The 21372-nt window shown below is 39.1% G+C and overlaps 1 protein-coding gene across 1 annotated transcript; it reads left to right on the top strand.

Moving 5' to 3' along the window:
- Nucleotides 1-11111: 11111 nt before the first annotated feature.
- Nucleotides 11112-13385, top strand: LOC133918148 (4-hydroxybenzoate polyprenyltransferase, mitochondrial-like). The gene is made up of 7 exons (XM_062361882.1): nt 11112-11152; nt 12124-12138; nt 12466-12535; nt 12629-12778; nt 12876-13022; nt 13088-13188; nt 13316-13385. Exons 1-7 carry the CDS (start codon nt 11112-11114, stop codon nt 13383-13385), a joined length of 594 nt encoding a protein of 197 aa, XP_062217866.1.
- Nucleotides 13386-21372: the final 7987 nt, after the last annotated feature.

Raw genomic sequence — 21372 nt, 5'->3', positions numbered from 1 at the left:
AATTTCTTTCGAAATAGATGATCTTTTCCTATTTCTCATCCAACGTATTTTAAAACGTTCAAGTGGAAGAAAAAAATTAGAGAGACAAAAGAATTAGAGAGACAAAGGTCTCTCCTGCTCCTGATCCCTCGGATCGTCTTATCATTTGCACTGTATTTCCTTCACTTCTTTGTCAACACGTCGTCTTTATTCGTCGTTAATGCTTTGTTTGATCTCCACGTGTTCAGCTAGGATCACCCTTGATTCTGCTCAGTCTCTTTGATCGTCTGGCACCAAACACTCCGCTTGGCCTTAATCATCCTGCTGTTGACCGTCAAGTTGCATCCATCACTTGCACACCATGAGACAAGCAAACACATATTTTCAACTCCAATTCTAATTAGTCTATAATCAATATGCTCAAATGAAATATCAAATCAAATTCAAATCACATCAAAGCTCATGCAAAACCGAAGATCATCAAACCAAATAAAATACAATATTAATCACTCATCATAAGAAAATCAAGACACATTTCAACTTGATTTCTCAATTTTAAACACTAATTACTAATAGACAACGCATGCAAAAATATTTCAAAGTTGTAATATTTTAAAACTAATTTTCAAGACCAATCTAGCTATACTATTTTCAAAAGTTCTATTAAAATATTCAAAAGAATATTGATGGTGAAAGTTTAAACATATTAATTACACGACCCAAAACAGCACTCTTTTACGATCGGAGAGAATAATACACAATAATAAACCCATATATATAACATGATGTCGAATTCAAGCGTGCGGTGACTATATACAGAGTTTGTACTCTAATAGTATATTTCTATAATTAATTCTGTTATAACTAAAGTAAATACTACTTTTTAAGGTAATATATATATAGACACACACACTAGCTTGTGAATACACACATTATTTTCTAAGATATATATATTACCTTTTGAAATATATATACTTCTTTAGTTATATATTTTAGTTATAGCGGGATCAACTGTGAATCAAACCGGGAGTATGTACTCTCGAGAATACGGACTAGTTTTCCTATATATACTAGCTAAATATACTTGTGCTGCAACAAAAATGCAAGTATTAGATATAGTAACATTAAGTATAAACTCAAGATATGAAGACGTGGATACGTTATGAGAGTGTCACCGAACCAATACGTCAGGAGTGATGCTGTAGTTGATTTTAGATGAAATTTAAAAAAAGGAGGGAGAGATTATCTGCTAATTTTCTTTCTAATTTTTTTATTTATATTAGTAACCGATTACATATCTGTAACTGATAATGAGTCGGCGAGGCTGAATGACGAGGGTGAATAAAAAATATGAATAAATTATTTAAATTTGGAAGTTTTTATTAGATAGGAGGATGATAAAAAAGAAAGGACGTGAGAATTAACAGGTGTTATAAGAGAGAAACTAGTAAGTAACTCCTATGAGTACATGCTCCCGATTCGATTCATAATTGATCAGAGTCCATACGCGTGGGACTGAAGCGAGCAAGCGCGTGAGGCGAGCGGCGCAGTTGGCGTCGGGCCGCGTGCGCAGCGCACTAGTGCGTGAGCTGTGTTGAGCCAGTACTGTAGATATATATACGGGTGTAATATATATATATATATACGGGTGTAATATATATATATATATATATAAGCCATGCATGCACAATACGCGGGTGCCATGCATGCATGAATATATACCGTACGTATTATTGCATTGCTGGAGTACCTAGCCACCGGTCGGTACAGTGGTAGATAGATCTAAAAGTTAATTGTTGATCCATGCATCATTGTGTGTGTGTCGTACGCTAGCTAGCTGGTGCACCTAACATGCACATGAGTAGTAGAGTTGATCCACAAGTCATGAGCTGGGCCTGCTTGCTAATAAATTGGGTGATCTGGAAAGATTAACTAAAACTTAAACGTGAACAAACGAAACACGTACAAACAAAAGGAAGGGAAAGAAGCAAAACGTATAACTAACGGCAAGTACCATATGTCTATCTTATAGGCTGTCTTATATATTATTATATAATATTAAAATAACTTAATATATAATCTCTATAATAAATTATCTTTTTAATTATCTTATAGTAATTTCATAAATACTTAATTTGTGCATAGACTAAACAAATGTTGTGAGCTGTATGAAAACAATAACTCATACAAATACAAGAATAGTATAGTAATCCTAAATTTTAGCTTTAAAAACCATTGTCTCGAGAGACAATAGCATGTTTCTCACCTTCGTCTCTCCCCACGTAACCTAAAATACTTGGGTAGCAAAGCATGAGATAACTTATAAGACAATCATTGTACCTATCTTAAGGGCAAGGACAATGATGCCGTCTTACAGATCACTCAGTAGCCTTCACGTAATCTTGAAAAAAATTAACTGACAATCCTTACGTAAAAAAAAAAGCCCTCCAATAATGGGTGGTAACTGTCATACGTGACAGGTTCTGTACCTGTCACTTCAAACACGTCACTAATGACTAATTATTAGTAACACATTACGATTCATCACTTAATTATGAGATCATTAATGACGGGTCATAACCGTAACCTGTCAATAATAATTGGTGAATATTTTTCATGTTTTTTTTATAAAAAAAAAACCAAATTTTTTATTTTTGACGGGTTACAACCCGTCACTTATAAGGTCACCAGTGACGGGTTATAGTCATGACACTTCACTTATAACTTATCATATTTGACTCGTTACTAATGACTGATGAATATTTTTCGTATTTTTTTGATAAAAAATACCTAACAATACTATTTCACTCGAGCCATCCCAATGCATGTCCTATTATTAATGACTGGCCTATTATGACCCGTACTGATGAGTAGTCATTAGTAGCGGGTCATAACTATAACCTATCATTATTACCATAATTACGAACGTCAATAGTAACAGGTTAAGTTGTGACCCATCACTAATAACCAATTTATCGGTGATAGGTCATCCTAGACCAGTCATTAATAATAATATTGTTTTAAATCAACTGCTACTAATTTTGTGTCTTCTTTATCTATTTTTCATATAGTGAATTTCTACAATATATCATCTTTTTAGTTATTTTATAGTAACTTCACGTCCCTTTAATTTATGGGTTAGTGGAAGAGAAAAATAATATACCTATTGCAATGACATACGGTAAGATGGTGTGGGAGCTGTCTCGCACGTTAAATTTTAGCTTGTGTGGCAGTTGTTTTACGAGACAATAACCTCTTTCTTCTCCGTATCACTAAAATCTTAACTACAATCCACTGTTAGTTAGTTGTTACACGAATTGAAGCTGGTGAGAAATACCGTACCATATTACTACAAAACATCACACATATAACACACTATCAATACCAGCTTAATAGTAATTAACACTGAAGATGTATCAGTGCTGGTTTTTAAACTACTGCATACGAACAAGACTGAGGAGCAAAGAAGTGACATTGATAGTGACTGTATAAATGCTGATTCTAAACACGAACCGGCACTTATAATCAGTATCAGTGTCGGTTCTAGTCACGAACCGACACTGAAGATTGCTACTATCATAGCTTATCTTAAAAAATTCATAACTTTTTCACATGAAGTCGGATAGGAAAAACTTTATATGAAAATTATATTCTAAATGAGATCTACAACTTTGTAGTTGAAAATATTTTAATTTGAGGTCATTTAAATGCCCAAATAATTATAATAAAGTTACAGCAGTGGTCGAAGATAGCTCGCATTAAAAATATCATAACTTTTTCACATGAAGTCGGATGACGAAAAACTTTATATAAAAATTGTAGTTCTCGACGAGATCTATAACTTTACAGTTGATCACTTTTTATTTAAAGTAATATAACTACACAAATAAATCAATAAAGACTGTCGAAGGAATCACACATAAAATCACAAACTAAATTACTGGATCTAATGTAAAACTAGTAGAAATTATTAAAAAAGCCAATTTAGCCATAAAGATGAAAACCACAAATTGAAAGATTTTCATCGTGAGTTTGGTAACTCGGATTGATGAAACATCTGCGCAGCACTGACTTTCAGATTAAACACTATGTCTAAAAAAATTTTAGGCAAATCAGAGAAAGTCAATTTTCGACAAAAACTTCAGAGTTTTTGTCGAGGGTCTTTCGAGATTTTTTGGGATCAAGAAGTGTATAGGTCTAAAAACTTGTATTTTTTTCGAATGCGCCTCCTCGTTAGTTTTGAAAGTAGACGTCGAATATCGAAATTGGACTCCGTATGCAAAAAATTATGATTGTTTTACTAAACATTACACGGATTGAACATAAACTTGAAATACGAAGTTGGATGGAAGCAAACTTTATATGAACATTGTAGAACTCGATGAGATATATAATTTTATAGTTGATAACTTTTTTATTTGAGATCATTTAGATATCTAAATAACCATTCAAACGTTCGGTTAGAAGATGTCAAAAGAATTTATTATATTACTATAGTCACGAACGGACGATAGCTGAGATAGTTAGAGGGGTCACGTGTGGATATAGATTATGAGATCTTGAGTTCGAGTCTTGGTTCGGGTGGGTGTCCTTGGTCGTGAAAAAAAATTAAAGTTTTTTTTGCCAAAAATATTAAATCAAGACCGATACTATTAGTGTCGGTTATATACCTGACACTAATAGTCAGTGATTATTAATATAGTAATTAATATTAATTCAAAATCTGTTATTAATAATGATTTTAAATCAATACTGACGAGAGTTTCTACCGTAATACCAGCTGGCATGTATCAGCAGTCTGATCAGCAACACACGTACACTTGCATCTGACACACGTTATCTTGTTACGGCGGCGAGGTCTTCTCGATTCTCATCTCATCCGATCCTTATGCGCAAGCCAAAGCGTCAGAAGAAAAAAAATTGCTTGGTGGAGCTATCGCGAAAATGGGTTAACTTTTTATGGTTTCAAGTAAAGCTATCAGGAAAATGTATTAATTTCATGTGGGTAATAAGCAGCAACTATCTTGATAATTGAATTTCCCTGTCGATCAGATCAGCCGTCAACCCTCGGGCTAATTATTTTCCATCTCAGGTGAGCAGCTTAATTCAAGTCAAATTGGAGACTGAGCAAGTTAAGAGATCGAGTAGGCTGGTGGTAATACTCAGGTTGCATGTTACAAATTCAAGTCGTTTTATTACAACAAAAAATATAAATTATCAAGCTAGACTCTGCTTGTATATCTTTCTGTGCGGCCGACATATTTCCATAGCTTCCGTATGCCAATATTCGTATCTTTCTATGAGGGCGTTTTTAATATTCGTTTTGAACTCGAAAAAAATACACGAGGTTAGTAATTAAGCCACTCGATTTCTTGCTTTGAGTGCATCTCATGATCATTTGGTGTGATGTCTCTCTCGGGGTTTTATTTGTGTGTAGACAATCAGATAGACTCTACTTGCATGCTAGGATTATATTCGATGATGCATGGTAATCTCTTAATCGAGATTGTTTGATCGGTAATCTTTATGGGCTCCACGGCAATCAGTGAGTGGAAATGGAATTGTTGTGTGTATTTGTGTGTGTGTTCAATTGCTGCCTAAATTTCGCTGGCCATGCATGCATGAATGAGCCTCCATCAGTCGTCGCGATACGATCGATTCTAGAATGCACGTGAAAAGTGTAAACAGTCCTCATGCCGCATGCCGGCCGTCCGCGGTAAACAGTACTTCCGGTTTACCCGTGATTCGACATATTCTTTTTTTTTTGTGAAAGCGTGATTCGACATATTCAATAATGCTTGCTCAAGGTTTAATCCGAAATGATATTGTAGACCAGAAATAACATCAAAATTGCTTTATTGATCTTTTTCGATTTAAGTACATATACGCAAGTTGTGCTAGATATATCCTGACCGATGTATTATTTGATGTCATCTTGATTTAACTAAATTGGGCAAATATCCTTGATTTGAGTATTCAACCATCCAAGTTATGTAATTGGTTGCAGTTGAGATGGTGATGGATAATTATTGACGGCTTGTCTACTTGACATTTGAGTGTTCTCGAGTGTTCAACACCCAACTTCTTCACACACACCTTGACCTCTTCCTCCCCTAAGCTATTGCTCGCCGGCGTCGTCTCCACCTGGTGAGCCCGAGCCTCCGCGCGCACCCTACCGCCTCCTTCCTCAACTCCGATGAGCTTCTCCTTCGTGCTCTTGCGCCCACCCTCCTTTCTTATCTCCGATAACTCCTGCCGTTGTATCCGCCACTGTCACCTGTCGTCTTGCTAAACTCTCACAAATGATACCCTCACCCTAACCCAGACCATCATCGGTCCTCCGCCACCATAGCTAGTGGTGCCCCGCCTAAGCCTGTCAGACTCCAATGAACTCCTACCCTAAACCAAACCTCTAGCTCTGAACCTTAACCTCACCAGAGCAACTCATTAGAAAGGGGTCGCCCAATCTCATGTCTCGAACCACATTAGAAAGTTTGGGCGAGAAGGATGCTTGAAACACTCCTGCATGTTTTAGCTTTTCCGTTATTTGATACATGAGGATTAACCTAGCAGCAAACGGAGACGGCAGGCAGTTTGGGTCCGGCCGCACGTGCGCGCGCGGAAGTTATATTGGAGCGTGTGCCTGCCGGCCGTCTCTCTTTCTCTCTCTCTCTCTCTCTCTCATAGCAGCTTGTATTGAGTTTTCACGGCCCATCGATCTCTCTCTTCTCGCCTCGATCTCTCCCCTCGATCCACCCGCCAGCTGGCTATCTGCCGACCGGTGCCCTCGCTCGCTCCCTTCTCCTTCCTCCATCTATTTATACCGCTCCATCTCGCCTCTGGGTACACAACACACAACTCTCTCTCTCTCTCTCATGGATCTCTGAGTTATTCCCAGTGCTCAGCTCCTCTGCGTGCAAGATGGTGGCCATGTTCTCCACAGGCTTTCTTGAACTGTGAACTCGTGCTTGAATCCCGCTCGGTTAATTTCGTTTGGTTTACATCTCTTCTGAATCAAGAGTAGTCGCCTTGTTGATGGTTCAAGAAAGTCCTTGGAAAACATGACGCCTCTTCCTTTCTCCACCCAATGCAAGTATGGAGGACAACATGCATATGCGCTCCTACCGTCAGCGGTCATCCGGAGACAGCTAGCTAGCCGATCTGATCTGCGGGTAATTTTGGGTAAATTTATCTGATTGTGCATAATTAATTCCTTCTCGCTCGGTGAGTTAGTTTCGATGTTATTAGTCCATCGGCTGCGGTTAATTTCATTAATTGTACGTAGCTACATATATATAGAGAGAGAGATCTACACAACTCTATCGTCATAATTTGGGATGCAGATCTTGCCCTCTTAATTCCTTATCGTATGCAGATGCAGATCTACCATGCATGCGCATGCCTAGCTAGATGCATGATGTATATATCCCCCTGGCAGTTAGTTAATCTTCTCTTTCGGCTAAGTTGATATGCCATTTGGAATTGTTCCCTCTACTTTTCTATTAAAACTCGATAGTTAATTGGTCAGATCCAATTTTTGTTTATTATTCTTTTGTCGAGACCTACCTCAAATATATATCCATCTTCTTCTCCAGTTCAATTCTTCGAGGGAATTCTTGTATATATAAGTAGTCTTTCGTTCTTCCTTTCTTTCTTATGTAATTTTCAGGTTCAGGTTAACCCTACCTATGACGCCATGTTTTATTATACCATGCCATTTTTACTGTTATTGCTAAATTTTGCAGTAAAAAATTATTTGGTTAATACTAGTTCAGCGGGGACACTGCTGCATATATCTGTAACACCAATTCAATAGTACTGCACTAGCAGGGGGGAAAGCAAGAGTTTAGTAGTAGCGCAGAAATTCAAGCGAACAATTTTTTACAAGTACATGTAAGGATTTATGTGGACATGAGACAAATAGCTAAGGCCCTTTATGAGTATATTTCTGAAAAGCTAAGTACATGTCTTGTAACATTGCCCATTTCGATCAATTGTGCGTGTTGGATGTATCTTTGATCTAAATACTTGTTAATTTACAAAAAAAAAACCCTGTTTTTCATGATGACACTCGTAACTGCTACTTGGATATACAGTTAGTATATGTTGATAATTTTGTTTCGTTAGAACCTGATGTGTGATAGATATTCTTAGTTAAAAGCTAAGGAACAATTATTATTTTTCGAGCAAACAACAGTCGTCTATCTTTTTCCAACAATTGGACAACAACATTTCACCGTGTATCTGCATGAAATATTTTAATTCGTAATTTCAATCAGCATGCAAGGTTGTTGTCGACGTTAGCGTCAGCAATGGAGCGGTTCGTATAATTGATTGTAAATATTGGAATCTGCACCCGATTGATTTAAGTATGTTTGCTTTACCTTTATTTTTCTTAAGTTATCCCATGCATGTAGAGCTAGCACTACTATGATATACTATATATCTGACTAATAATATAATTTAGGAACAAGATATGTGTGTAGGAATGTCAACCGTATCATGAAAAAGAGAGAAGAAAATCAAAATGAAGTTGCAATTTCTCACAAGATAGAGAAGAAAAGAAAAGGAAAAAAGAAAATGGGTGCCCATGCGGTGATGCATGCGTCGTCCTTTGGTGGACTAGCTCGAGCGATGTATGCATCGGTGCCTGCTGATTTACTGTTGGACTTTACCTTGCTGGTCCAGAAAGATAGAGAAGCGTGCAGCAGTGAAATGGCAGCAGAGCAGAGCAGACACGCACAGCTCCCTCCAACTCTGCTGTCTCTATGTTAGCAGTACGACGATCCATCCAGCCATCCAAATCATCCATGGAGCTATCTGAGCTGCTTTTCTTCCCTCGTGTCCCGTCGATCCGTCCATCCTTGTCCTCCTGACCTGTCGCTTCATTCCAACCTGCATTCCCTTTTGTATTTTTTCTCGCATTACAGTATATTCTTCCTTTCTCCTGCAATTCATTTCTTTTCTGAAACATTTTAATTACAGATGCAAACCAGTTCACTATTAGTTGCTGTCACTGCTGACGATCTCTACTCCTAGCTTAGCTTCTTCAGTGGATATGTTGATCCATCGATCATAGCTAGGCAGCATCTCTATAAATGGAAATCTGAAGCTGACAATTCAGCGGTTCCAATAATTGCGACAGTAATGTTGCCTAAACCGGAAACCGTTGGAATCGTCTCTCTGCAATCATCAAAAGGAGCTGAAATTTGCACTGTGCTCAGTGTGCCGTGGTGAGAAAATTGCAGTGCAGGCAGCAGATGAAGTGACACAACTCTGTCTCCCTGCTCTTCATGCATGTGTAGTAAGTAGCTGTTCGACCCATCTTTGCATTGCCTCGCTTTGCTTTCACTGTGGAATTTCATGCATGCTTTGTTCGGCAGGGTAGCAATGACCATGATAGCTGCATACTGCTTAGCTTCTTCCTCCCTCCTTTCTTTTCATGCTTGTACAAGCAGCTGAAGGAATTTCTTCAGTGTTTTCTTGCTCCACCGATCTAGATCATATTCTTGCAGTTACAGTAGCATATGTTTATGGATGGTGTAAGTAATCTTTAAAGTTAAAGTTTGTAACTGTGGATCAAATCTTGATGATGCACTGTAGGCTGTAATTGAGTGATGTTGAGAGTTGTTAATCCGTTTCCCTTTTGTTTTCTGACGGGGGACGTGTTTCAAAACTGAACCTGCTCCTAAATCAATCGATGACCTGCTTCAGTACTGATGCTATCATACGCCTGTAACTTACTTTGATTTGTTTACCTGCTGCTTCTCTCTCTCTCTCTCTCTCTCTCAAAGTGTGCATCGTTAAGAGTGTGTATGCTGTAGATAAAGGTGGCAATCTTTTGCTTTTTCCTTTTTTATAGCCGGCGGAGTATTTTCGAAAGCTCAATTGACTAAAAGAATGTTAATTTGTAGGTAATAAATAAAGTGGCTCAATGTTACAGAAGAAATGTGTGATCCAACAAGACAACAAGAATATAGAACACTTAATAATAATTCAGTTGTGGACAACCTGAATCATGATGGCATGCAATATCATAATAATTTGGAGTGATAGCAATGAGTAGAGGTTGAAGCACTAAGAGCGAGATGCATGCAGCATGGTTTGGTGCTGACATGACAAGGACCAATAAGATAAAAAAAAGGTAGATACATGCATAGTGAAAGTGATTAGCCAGGCCAGGATTTGGTTTGGTTTGGTGGGGAGAGCACTCCATCGTCCAGCTTTTTATATATTAGGTGCAGGGTGGCTTTCATTCCATTCGATCAGCAGAGCAGGCCGGGGCAGATGCAGGTACTTTCTCTTGTTGCGGGGCTTGGAAAATGGAATTTGAAAAGATCGATTTGCACGAAAGTGAAAGCAGGGGGCCGGGTTAAAGCTCTTCATGTCTTTCTTTTCTCTTGATGATATATTCATCTTCATCAGTTGAGACACGCGCGCGCACACACAGAGAGAGATAGAGAGAGAGAGCTTTCTTGTACTGTGACTAGTGTGAGAGTGAGTTGTAGCTTTGCCATTCCCTGCTCCAACCCCAACCAACCATAAAGCAAATCATGCAACTTTCATTTGGCAGGCATGCAGCTTTTTGGTTTTGTTTGTTTGCTTCTCGATGGATCTGTTTGCTAGCTCTTTAATTTGCTGCAGTGCAGTGTGTCCAGAGAGAGACTCTCGAGACAGGCAACCAAACAGGTATGATCCATCATCTGTGAGTGAGTGAGATCGGATCGGAGCAGGCAGTTAGTGATGCATAATTAGAGATCATCATCTCTCTCAACATCCACCAGCAATTAGCTGTGATTGTGTTTCACTTCTCAGGGAAAACATATATTCTCCTCTTTCCCATCAGTTGAGACACAGAGAGAGAGAGAGAGAGAGAGATTTGTGATAGTGGAGGTAGGGAGGGAGAGTAGAATTCTAACCGGCTCCTATTACATTAGACAACTTGTGGCCCCAAGCGCAAAGGCGCGCTTTCTGAACCCAAAGCATAATCTCAGCTGCTGCATTCGGATTGCCAGAGGTGGTGCGATGTCCAAACCTCACCGACGGGCATGCTGGCAGCGGAGGAGGAGATGCATTATCTCATCTCCAAGGGCACCAGTCAGTGGATGTTATGTTGCGATGGCTTCGTGTAGATGTCGGTGGAGAAGCCACAAGAAATGTTTGCATTTGGGAGGTGACGTTGAGAGCGCCAGGGAGTAAGCAAGCAAGCAAGCAAGCAGTCTGGCGTGTCAAAACACAATTTCCAATCCACATAGAGGAGCTACGTACGTACACGGCCAAGTCAGGGTTCCAGCTTGGGAGAAAAATGGGTGAAATCGACAGAGAAAATGGAAAGGAAGCATGTGGGCCGGCAAATGAGAAAGGAAGGTGGTTCGGTGATGGGAGCCTGCGCATGCCGCACCTGCGTTTCCCCAGGCCTGCCTTAGGTGTTATAGAATAAGCCTGTGCAGCGATAGATCTACCCAGATGAACTCAACGGCACTCTAGACAGCATATTTATTCATGGGGTTCAGCCCAAATCTACACTAGGACACTCCTCTCGATAATTACAACACCGACCACTCGGATTCCCACAGCACCCCTGAGCCTGTTGCGTTTTGTCACCATGCCGATTTGTAACAGGGGACCTTTCATATTTTTTTTAAAAATATCGGGTTATAAGACTCCGATTCTAACTCTATCATATTATTTCGCAGATTAGAAACATACGTTCGTATTTGAATTATTGTATTACATAACTATGAATATATGTGGGTGTGCCAGTATACAGTCGTATACGAGAGAACATGAGACAAATATAATTGGAATATATAACTTTATTTATTCATTATCGAAACTATAAGTACAGTTTCATAGTTTACAATTTGCTCACACACGTACAAACACACACGCTCTCTGACTAATGCTTTGGTGATCGTGTCTTCTAGGTTCCTGTGCCTCGCAAGGCCACTGGTTAATTACGTTCGGTTTTCTAGACGACCTCTGATTAAACTGCTTTACTGGTCGTCGTCAGGTCGTCTCCGAACTGCAAGGCTATAGTCACACGCATCAAAACAGATAAAGTAAGCGTTAGAAAAATAATTAAAAAGAAAAGACGGGACAAACAGTCTGTTTAGAGATATTGGATCATCATTGGCCACGTAGACTGAATGACTATAGGTATACTAGACCTTTATACTCTGTTATTGTTATCTTTATATGTTCTTGTTATCTTTATCTCTGTCCAAGGATTATTGTGCTACTTAGAACCCAGTTACATTTTCTTGATTAATAACCAGAAAATGCCTTTGCCTGTTTCATTAAGGAATGGCTGAAATATCACTGCATGTCTAGCGTGTGCAATTGCCATCTTGCAACAATATTGCTTCCTTGCGTATACAGAGAGGCAGCTTGCACTATATGCTCTGATGAAAAGCTTGCAGTTACTTCCTCTTTTTTGTTGATTTTGCTACTCACATGTCATTTTGTGTCATTTCCTTTCTGTAGCCGTATTCTTGGGGCATCTTCACTTCTTCTGGTCTTTTCCTATCCTCTGATGAAAAGGTTCACATTTTGGGTATGCATTAAAAGATACTACATATGGATTTGAAATAATATATTCTTGTTACAGAGTGTAATAGCTTATATTCCTTCGATGCGTTAATAACAGCCTCAGGCATATCTTGGCCTGACATTCAACTGGGGAGCTTTATTAGGATGGGCTGCTATTACAGAAAGCTTAGATCCCTCCATCATCCTTCCATTGTATTCTGCTGGTATATTTTGGACACTGGTATATGATACCATATATGCACATCAGGTGTTTCACTATTGACGCTCTTTCATATTTATCCTCCGTGAAGTCATTTTTCAGACCCATGCGATTCGTTATCCATATGCATCTATGTACATCTCAGGACAAAGAAGATGACCTCAAAGTAGGAGTTAAGTCCACAGCATTAAGAGTTGGAGATTTTACCAAGTACTGGATTAGTGGCTTTAGTGCCGCGTGCATTGGCAGCTTAGCACTGAGTGGCTACAATGCTCAACTTGGTTGGTGTTTAGTATCATGCTTTATTGAAGTGTAGCTATTTTTTAAATTAATATTAACTATAGACCTTTTGGACAGCATGCATGGCCCTACTATCCTTTTCTGACAGCTGCAGCTGCACAGTTAGCATGGCAGATTTCAACTGTGGGCTTATCTAACCGCTCAGATTGCAACAGGAAGTATGTTTACTTGATTAGAATATTTAGAATACCCACTCTTGATTGACATTAAAGACACTAATGTTTTTATTGATGTTACAATGCTATGAAGTGCTTAAGCTACTTTCTTGGATTAATTACTCTGCAGGTTCGTGTCCAATAAGTGGTTTGGAGCTTTGGTGTTTGGTGGAATTCTATTTGGGCGTCTTGTATCATGATTGATTAATCATGCATGTTTTGTCACAATATATATATTTTTTAGCATATTGGTAGTTTTGATAGAACATAAGTTGTTTTGTAATTCAATGTGGGAAGAAAATACCAAGCCCTTTACTTTGCAGCATGCTGCAAACTGAACTTATGTAAGCTCCATTTTTCTCCCAACTTGTGCTTATCTGCTTTACTAATAGATATTCATATTATAACTTTTGCAAGTTTTTCCTCTGAAGCAGGTTATTTTTCAAGCATGACATGATGGTGCTCTCGATCTCCTGTGCACAGTTTATAAGACAAGGAATGTAGAATATCCATAGCACAAAGTAGCTGGGCAAAACACTGTTGTATTAAACTGGAACAAGATTCAGTTCACTATGTATTTTTACATGACAGGGATTGGTATTTTTGTCATGATTCCCTGCCCCGGTACATTTGGCGTTCCATGGACTGTTTAAGAAGTTGTTTGACACATTGTAAAAGTTGTTTCACTTGTACTGTAGCAGGTATTACTGTCTTAATGATGTGGTTAGCTTAGCTTAAACCAAATTTTTTTCTCTGAGCCCAGTTGGAAGGTAAATTAAATGCCCAGATTCTGAGGGCATGCATTCCCTTACTGATCGGCTCGGTGGTCGGTGTTGACCCTTGATCGACCTGATCTGAAATTCTGATGGATGTGATCTGCTCGTCGGCTTGATTGGTGCGGGGCAGCAGCAAGAAGACGACGACGTGTAATCACTTAATGATTACACTTTTATAAGGAATCCTCACACTGGAAGTCTCAAATTCGGTCTCGCGAATATAAAAAGCAAAGAGACATGTACTTTCGAGTTACCGAGTCTTCGTATTCCAGAAGGTTTCTAACTCATACAACTGTCTGCGACAATGGTTTCATATTTAAAACCATAATCGTAAATATACATATCACATATGATATTGAGCTAACAAACCGTCAACAATATGGCTCAACATATCACACACGGTTTTATAGGTCAGAACCATATGTGATATTAGTCATCGTAGTCGTCTTTTTCTCTAGAACACTCTGTGATATCTTTGAAACTATGTTTTTCTACTATCTTTTGATTCCTATCTTGAATTTTGTTATCTATTTCATACACACTATAATTTGATCTCAAGCTATTTCATACACACGATTTTATCTTATAACCAAAAGCCACAACTAACGTCCATGAAGCCAAAACGAAGCCGCATCGACCGGGCGTTGCTACAATGCCTCCATTGCCTATGCTAATATCTATAGCTAGCAAGCGTTATATATCTACGGTGTGCTAGCTGCATGCACTAGTACTATATGCATGCACGCACTACTATATATTGCGGCTTCCTCTTCTTTGAGGAAGATGTGTCGCCATTGTCGTCGATAATTGTTGGAGCCAGAGCAGGTTGTCAGGCTCCTCCTTCTCGGAGCCCTCCTCATCCTCATCACCGTCATTGTCATCTTCTCCAGGCTCCTCATCACTCTTGTTGTTGTCACCATCATTGCCATCGACCTGCTCCTCAAGCTCCTCCTTGTTGTCACCCTCCTCCTCGGGCTCCTCATCGTCAGAGTCACCATCATACTCGTCAATGATCTTGCCATCACCTAAATTCATCGCCTCTTCATTATCGTCATCATTGTAGCTCGACTCTTCCTCTTCCTTGAGCTCAGGTTTAGGCTCGGCCTCAGACTCCTCCTCAGGGTCTGAGTCCTCCTCATAGCCAACCTCGATGAAGAGAGTCACCTTCCGATTGTTGCTGGCACCCTCTTCACTGCAGTCGAAGGATAAGGTGGGTGACGACGACTGTGAATCGGAAAGCGGGAAGGGTAACGACGAGGAGGAGGCCATGGTGTGGATCTATAGAGAGCGAAGTGAGAGAGAGATCAAGTAGAGTAAGAGAGTGGGAAAATCCTAATTGCCTTCCACACGAATATAAAGCGTGAAGCGTCGTCTGCTCGGCTTCTCAGCTGGCCCTTTATATTCCAGATGGTTCCACATAGGAACCACCTGCGATCACGACCATATAATAGGTGGCTCATAGAGAAACCTTATGCTATTTTATCACATATAGCTCACTTAGAGAACTGCCTGCAATGTGTATCGTTACGACATATAGCTTCTACAAGCAGCCGTCTGGATTATATCGTAGACAATTGTTGTTAGAACCGGTCTGTGATGTTCAATTATCCCAGATAGTTTTTGCCATCCAAGCTCTCTCAAGATAACATCAAAGGGCTCCATACGGGAATTGTTTGGCTAATCACAATCAAGCTTTCTTAACCGACTGCGATATCCCGTTAGATATGTGGCATAGTGAATGGACATATGATAAAAATGCACTCTTCGATGACACTAAGAGCCTGTTTGGATGGGAGAAACATTACGGATTCTAGACAGAATCAGTGGAATCCCTGCCAAATGGTGCTTTTAGCAAATATTTTGAATCCTAAACGGGAGAAACGTATCTCTTTTTTACACTGTGAGGGAGAAACATGCAAAATATGATTTCTCCCGTTTCTAAATCACTTTATTCTCATTTACAATTGTCATCCTCTCTGTGAGGATACATCTGGATGTGAGAAATGTTTCAGATTTTGGTCATAATTAGTGGAATTCTGGCCAAACGGTGCTTTCGGCAATTGATTCAAATCCGAAACGGAACAAACATTTCTCTTTTTTACACTGTGGATGAAAAGCATGAAAAATGTGGTTCCTCCCGTTTTCAAATCACTTCCTTTTTATTTACAATTGTCATTCTCTCTCGAGAATCAGAATCCATCCAATTAGCTATGCTATTGCACAAAGTGATTATAATTCATTAGAAAAATATTTTAAGAGAGAATACAAAACCAAAACATTTCTGAGAAAATACAGAACCCTAGCAAACGGAAGTAAATGAGTTAGGGAGCTGAGCTAGCTACAAGAGAAGATGGAAAAGCCAGCACATGCATGAGCTAGCTAGCTAGTGGCTAAGCATGAACTCGATTGTTGCTTTAAAGGAGGCGACAATTAGGTACGGTAGACCACATATATGTGGCATGCAGGCATGTTAAAATCAACTAATGAATTTTGGAAGATATAATCATAGTTGATGAGAATGAATTTCGGAGTAGTAAGTAGCTAGCAAGAAATTGAAGTTTCGCGCTACACATCTGATGTACTAGCTAGCTTACTTAGACGAGACCAACCCCGTCCTATCTTTTAAGCGTAGAAAGACCTTCTCGATCCTAAGCAAGTTTGGGTTATATTAATTAATTTGAACAGGCCAGGCCAGGCCAGGCCAGAGAGTGTATGGAGCCACTTCTTTCTGTAATCCTTTTATGGCATGCAGTATGCAGAAAATGAGAAATTTTTAAAATTATTATTATTATATATGTAAATTTCAAAATAATATGAAAAATACAAAAATAATACATATTTGCGTCTTGGTCCCGCGAGAAAAGGGTTTCGAGTCTCGGGTATGCGAAACAATAATTTTCGCGTCCTAAAAAAATAAAAACACCTGTGCAATTCTCACGTGTGCACATTAAGCAAGATTCCGCGGTACGATGGCATGAAAAAGGGATTGTCGTGGCTTGAGTGCTCAAAAAAGTGTTGTCGTGGACTGGGCGCTCGAAAACTACTGACATGTTAGTAGTCGCATCCTGGGTAGCGATAACCGGACACGTGGTAAGTTTTCGTGTCTTGGGGGTGCAAAAATTGTCGGTCCTATCCTGGCTGCGCGGCCCCTCCTCCCTCGGTGCTATTTGCAAGTTCGGCTGAGCGCTTAGTTTAGAGAGCGAGAAAAAAAAACAAGGAAGAAGAACGAGAGGAGGAAGTAGAAAGGAGAGGAAACAAAGGGAGGGAGGAGGAGGAGGGAGAGGGTGAAGGAGGAAGGAGGAGGGGAGGAAGAGGAGGAGGGAAAGGAAGGAGGAGGAGGATAATAAGAAATAAGGTAAAAAAATATGTATTTTTGTTAGTATTGTTTTTTGTTACAATTATATATTTAGTAGTTGTAAATATTGGTATAAATAATTAATGAGTACAAAAATAAATTACAGATTCAATAATATTTGGTAGTCGAAGATGTCCATAAAAATAATAAAAAATAGGTTATAATTATTATGCGTATGCAATATTTACTTTAGGATATTCGAGTTAGGAAATTAATTATAGATTTAGTAATAGTATCATAAATGTGCAATTTAATTTGAGGTATTTGTTGTATGTTATACATATTAGACAGATGTAACATATAATTTTATTTAAGACATTTGTTCTAAGTTTAGTTATGTTTTATACTTTTTTTGATATACAATAAATTATGTAATTTTATAATATTGTACTGCTATAATCTTAGATGATATAACTTTTTATTTAAGCTGAGAATAATTTTATTTTGTTGATAATTATGTCATGTCACATATATGTCTTGACCACTATAGGTCTTAGAGTAAAGTAAATATTTTGTAGGTATTTTTTTAATATTGTTTAGATTTACGATTTTAGGAATATGTTGTTATAGATCTATGCGAGTTTAATTAGAGATGTAAAAGGAATTATTTACATTTTAGTTTATGAGGAATTATATTATGGTACATGTAGGGTTCACAAAATTTGATATTGAGTGTTAGATTAAGCAATTTAGAGAAATATAGTTATTGTTTGCTACATTTGAAGTTAGTCACTAAAATTAACTTGGGAATTTATTTGATATATTTATTTTAGATCATAGTAATGTGAAATACTATAAATCTTAGAGTTTTATATAGAAATGTCAATTCCGTAACGGTTCATCGGGTTTTGATTTGAGCAATTTTACGTTTACTATCATTGAGCACCCAAACCCTGAGGGTATAAGGATGAAGGAGATGAGAACGTGGTTCACCCAATATTTTCAGTTGGATCATAATATTTATTCTATTACGATGCATTGCATGTGGACTCGTACGTTAGATCCAGTTTGTTGGGAGTTCAAACCAGTATATCAGACAGACAAGTGGTTAAAATAGTTGGAGTGGTGCAAGCGTCGTAGGGCTAAGTTTAATATACTAGCGCAGGGTTGTCCAAGAGAAGTGTATGACAGTAGCAATGCAGCGACACCTGCAGAAGAAGAGGATATGCGGGGGCATGCAGTGTCGAGGAAAAAAGTTGAGCAACGACATACAACTTAGACAGAGGTTATTGTGCATAGCCAGACGACATAGGTTGAGGGTTAGGTTGATCCAAGGGAGGAAATTGAAGAAATTATTTGTTGATGAAAGAAAATATCTTCCATGAAAAAAGTGTGACGAGAGTCAATTCACAGGAATGACTCAAGCTTGGAGAAGAAGTGGAGATGGATAGAACACCATGAGTTCAGGGAAATCTGCCCTCTTGGCTTGGTGGTCAAGGGTCTGCATTTATACTAATATTCAGAGTGTAGATATATAAATATGCTCATATGGGGCGGGTAGAGATATAAGTTCTTTACTGTACCACAGGACATAGGGAGAACCACATAAAATCATTGCTACAGCTAGTGAGGTGGTTGTTCTAGTGACTGGTCGTATATTCTGGTGCCGCACTACACCAACATGTCAGGCGGCTATCACTTAACTCGTATTAAATGCTGGTCACTTCGCTGCAAGTGGGGGGCGACTTACGAACACTCTCCTGGTTGATATTTCTGAAGGGTTGTAGGGCTCCCAAGGCATGGCCTCCGGAACCCCTTCAGAGCCATGGGCCCCAGAGGGGTCTTGAGCCTGATGGTCCTCGAGTCTAGACTGACAGAGCTAAGAGGGCATTAGGGGTTCTTGATGGCAACCTCCCAACATTATTGATGATCTTGAGAATGTGGACCGTAACACGGTACACGAGGAAGAATCTTTATTGCAATCTGCAAATATAGAGTATGATGATGACGACAACGATGATGATGATGAGTCATCTAAAACTGTCATCCCAGATCAATAAAACTTGCATGAGGAAGTGAACATCAAGTTATGGAAAAAAACATGATTCCCCTTGGGGGTATGCATCAAGTATGGTTCACCTAAATTTGTTCTTCCCCAATCGGTCTAAAATGAAGAATGCAGTGGCATGATGGGTAGTGACATCACATAGGAAGGTATGGGTTGCTGTGTCAACCTAAAAAAAAGTATAGTGTGAAGTGTAGAACTCTTGGATGCAGATTTTATGTTCATGCATAAAAGGCAAAACATTCGACCCATTGGGTAGCCTCTAGAGTGGTTGAACACAATTGTAAGTCAAAAAATGTAGGTCGAAAGCAACGTAACCTCACAGTTGTACTAGTTACAAATAAATTGTTCATTGAGATTATTCACAAGAGGGACTTGGAATGCTCGTTCATCCAACGAGCAATATTACGATAGTTCAAATATGATATTACTTATCAAAAGACTTGGCGTGCGAAGCAGAATTCCTTGGAGAAGTGATGGGATACTTATGAGGCTTCTTATTGCAACATTTACCATGTCCTTTAAATTCTTAAGGAAAGTAACCCTAGCACATACACCACTTTAAAGAAGACTGAAATTGATGAAAACTAGCCTCATATGATGTTGAAAGACCGAAGATGAGGCTACAGAAACTCAATGAAGAGTGGTGAGATAATTACATCACTATATGCGGTAGCATAGAGGTTCCTCTAAAATGCGTGTGTGACTTACCGGCTGTGCCAGGATTGGCATAAGGGTACATGTGCAGCAAAGCCTACCCCCATGGATGCAACTTTCAGGAGATCCGTTGGGAGTATCTGAATGAGAAGGCTCTATCATTTCCACCAACCCAGTAGATGATTTCTTGACCCCAACAATCTATCTTCCCATAAGGTATGCTTCATTTAGCGATAGAGTACTACATGCCATTATAATTTGTCATAGATTGTGTAGAAATAGGATATGAGTCAGTGCATATTGTCCTATGTACCGTAGTTATAGGCAGGTAACGAATGCTTACGATGGGCCCTATATGTGATGTACTTTACTTTTCATCAATGAAATGGTCGGGATTTACCATTTCACCAATACACTTTCTTTAAGCACAATGCTCTCATAGGACTCCTTGCCTTCCATGCAGACGCAACAATAACTCTTTGTTAAACTTTTGCAGAACGAGATGACCACACAGAGTAACAGCTTTCAAAGGGAATCTATATCAATCATCAATGACAACTTTTACAGCTTTCACATGGAATCCCTGCTCATTTGTCTTTGCGCATAGTTTTTTCGTCCTACAGCTTCGAGCCATGCCCATGCACTCAATTCATACATCAGCCCCCAGCGACCATAAATAATCCCACCTTGAACCATAGATAGACCGATTCTTTCTCAACTCTCTTAGCTACAATGTCTTCCTCAGCTCTATTGAGCTCATCCAAGAAGTATCCGGGGACTTCCTTCCTCCCAATGGTCGAACCGCCGATGTGCTTCTGTGGCCATCTTTATAGGCTTCGCGAGTCCTAAGACATCTCCTACACATATGGTAGATGATTCTTCATGTGTGCCAACTAATAGTACGACTCGCTTCGACATGGACCGTATGAATATCCACCGGTATAGCGACACAGATCACTCTGGTCTCACTTTCTATACGATTTTTTGCACTTTATTACTAATCTTTCCTCTTCTTTCATTTGTCCAATCTTTTCTATTTATCTGTGACATAATGTAATGGCTGGATATGGAGCAAAATGAGCGCCAAAAGCATTGGGTCAAAATGAACATGCATTGGAGGAGGTAAGCTTACGAAAGTCGGGAGTATGAGGAACAACAAGAGAAACTACACCTCAAGTGGCAAGAGGAGGAGCGCATAAGGACAGTAGCGCAGGATTGCACCGAAGCTGAAGCACACCAGGCAGAGAGGGAAATAAAACCGGCGAGGGCCCGTCAAGCCAAAGCGACAGGCTCTGATGTCTAGAGAAAGGGTAAATATCCTGCACTCAGTAGAGCACCTATTGTAACTTAGGTTATTTTTATTACTTAAGATATGTTAGGTTTACGTTGGTACA

This window comes from Phragmites australis, chromosome 5 (genome assembly GCF_958298935.1).
Source record: "Phragmites australis chromosome 5, lpPhrAust1.1, whole genome shotgun sequence".
NCBI lineage: Eukaryota > Viridiplantae > Streptophyta > Magnoliopsida > Poales > Poaceae > Phragmites > Phragmites australis.
Note: the sequence above shows the minus strand (reverse complement) of the source record. Positions and strands in the feature narration are given on the sequence as shown.

What these genes read in the sequence shown, in the direction of transcription:
- LOC133918148 (XM_062361882.1), top strand. Translation starts at nt 11,112, where the DNA reads ATGTCGGTGGAGAAGCCACAAGAAATGTTTGCATTTGGGAG. An exon ending in ATACCATATATGCACATCAG is followed by an intron (nt 12,779 to 12,875) that starts GTGTTTCACTAT and finishes TGTACATCTCAG; the next exon opens with GACAAAGAAGATGACCTCAA. An exon ending in CTCAACTTGGTTGGTGTTTA is followed by an intron (nt 13,023 to 13,087) that starts GTATCATGCTTT and finishes CCTTTTGGACAG; the next exon opens with CATGCATGGCCCTACTATCC.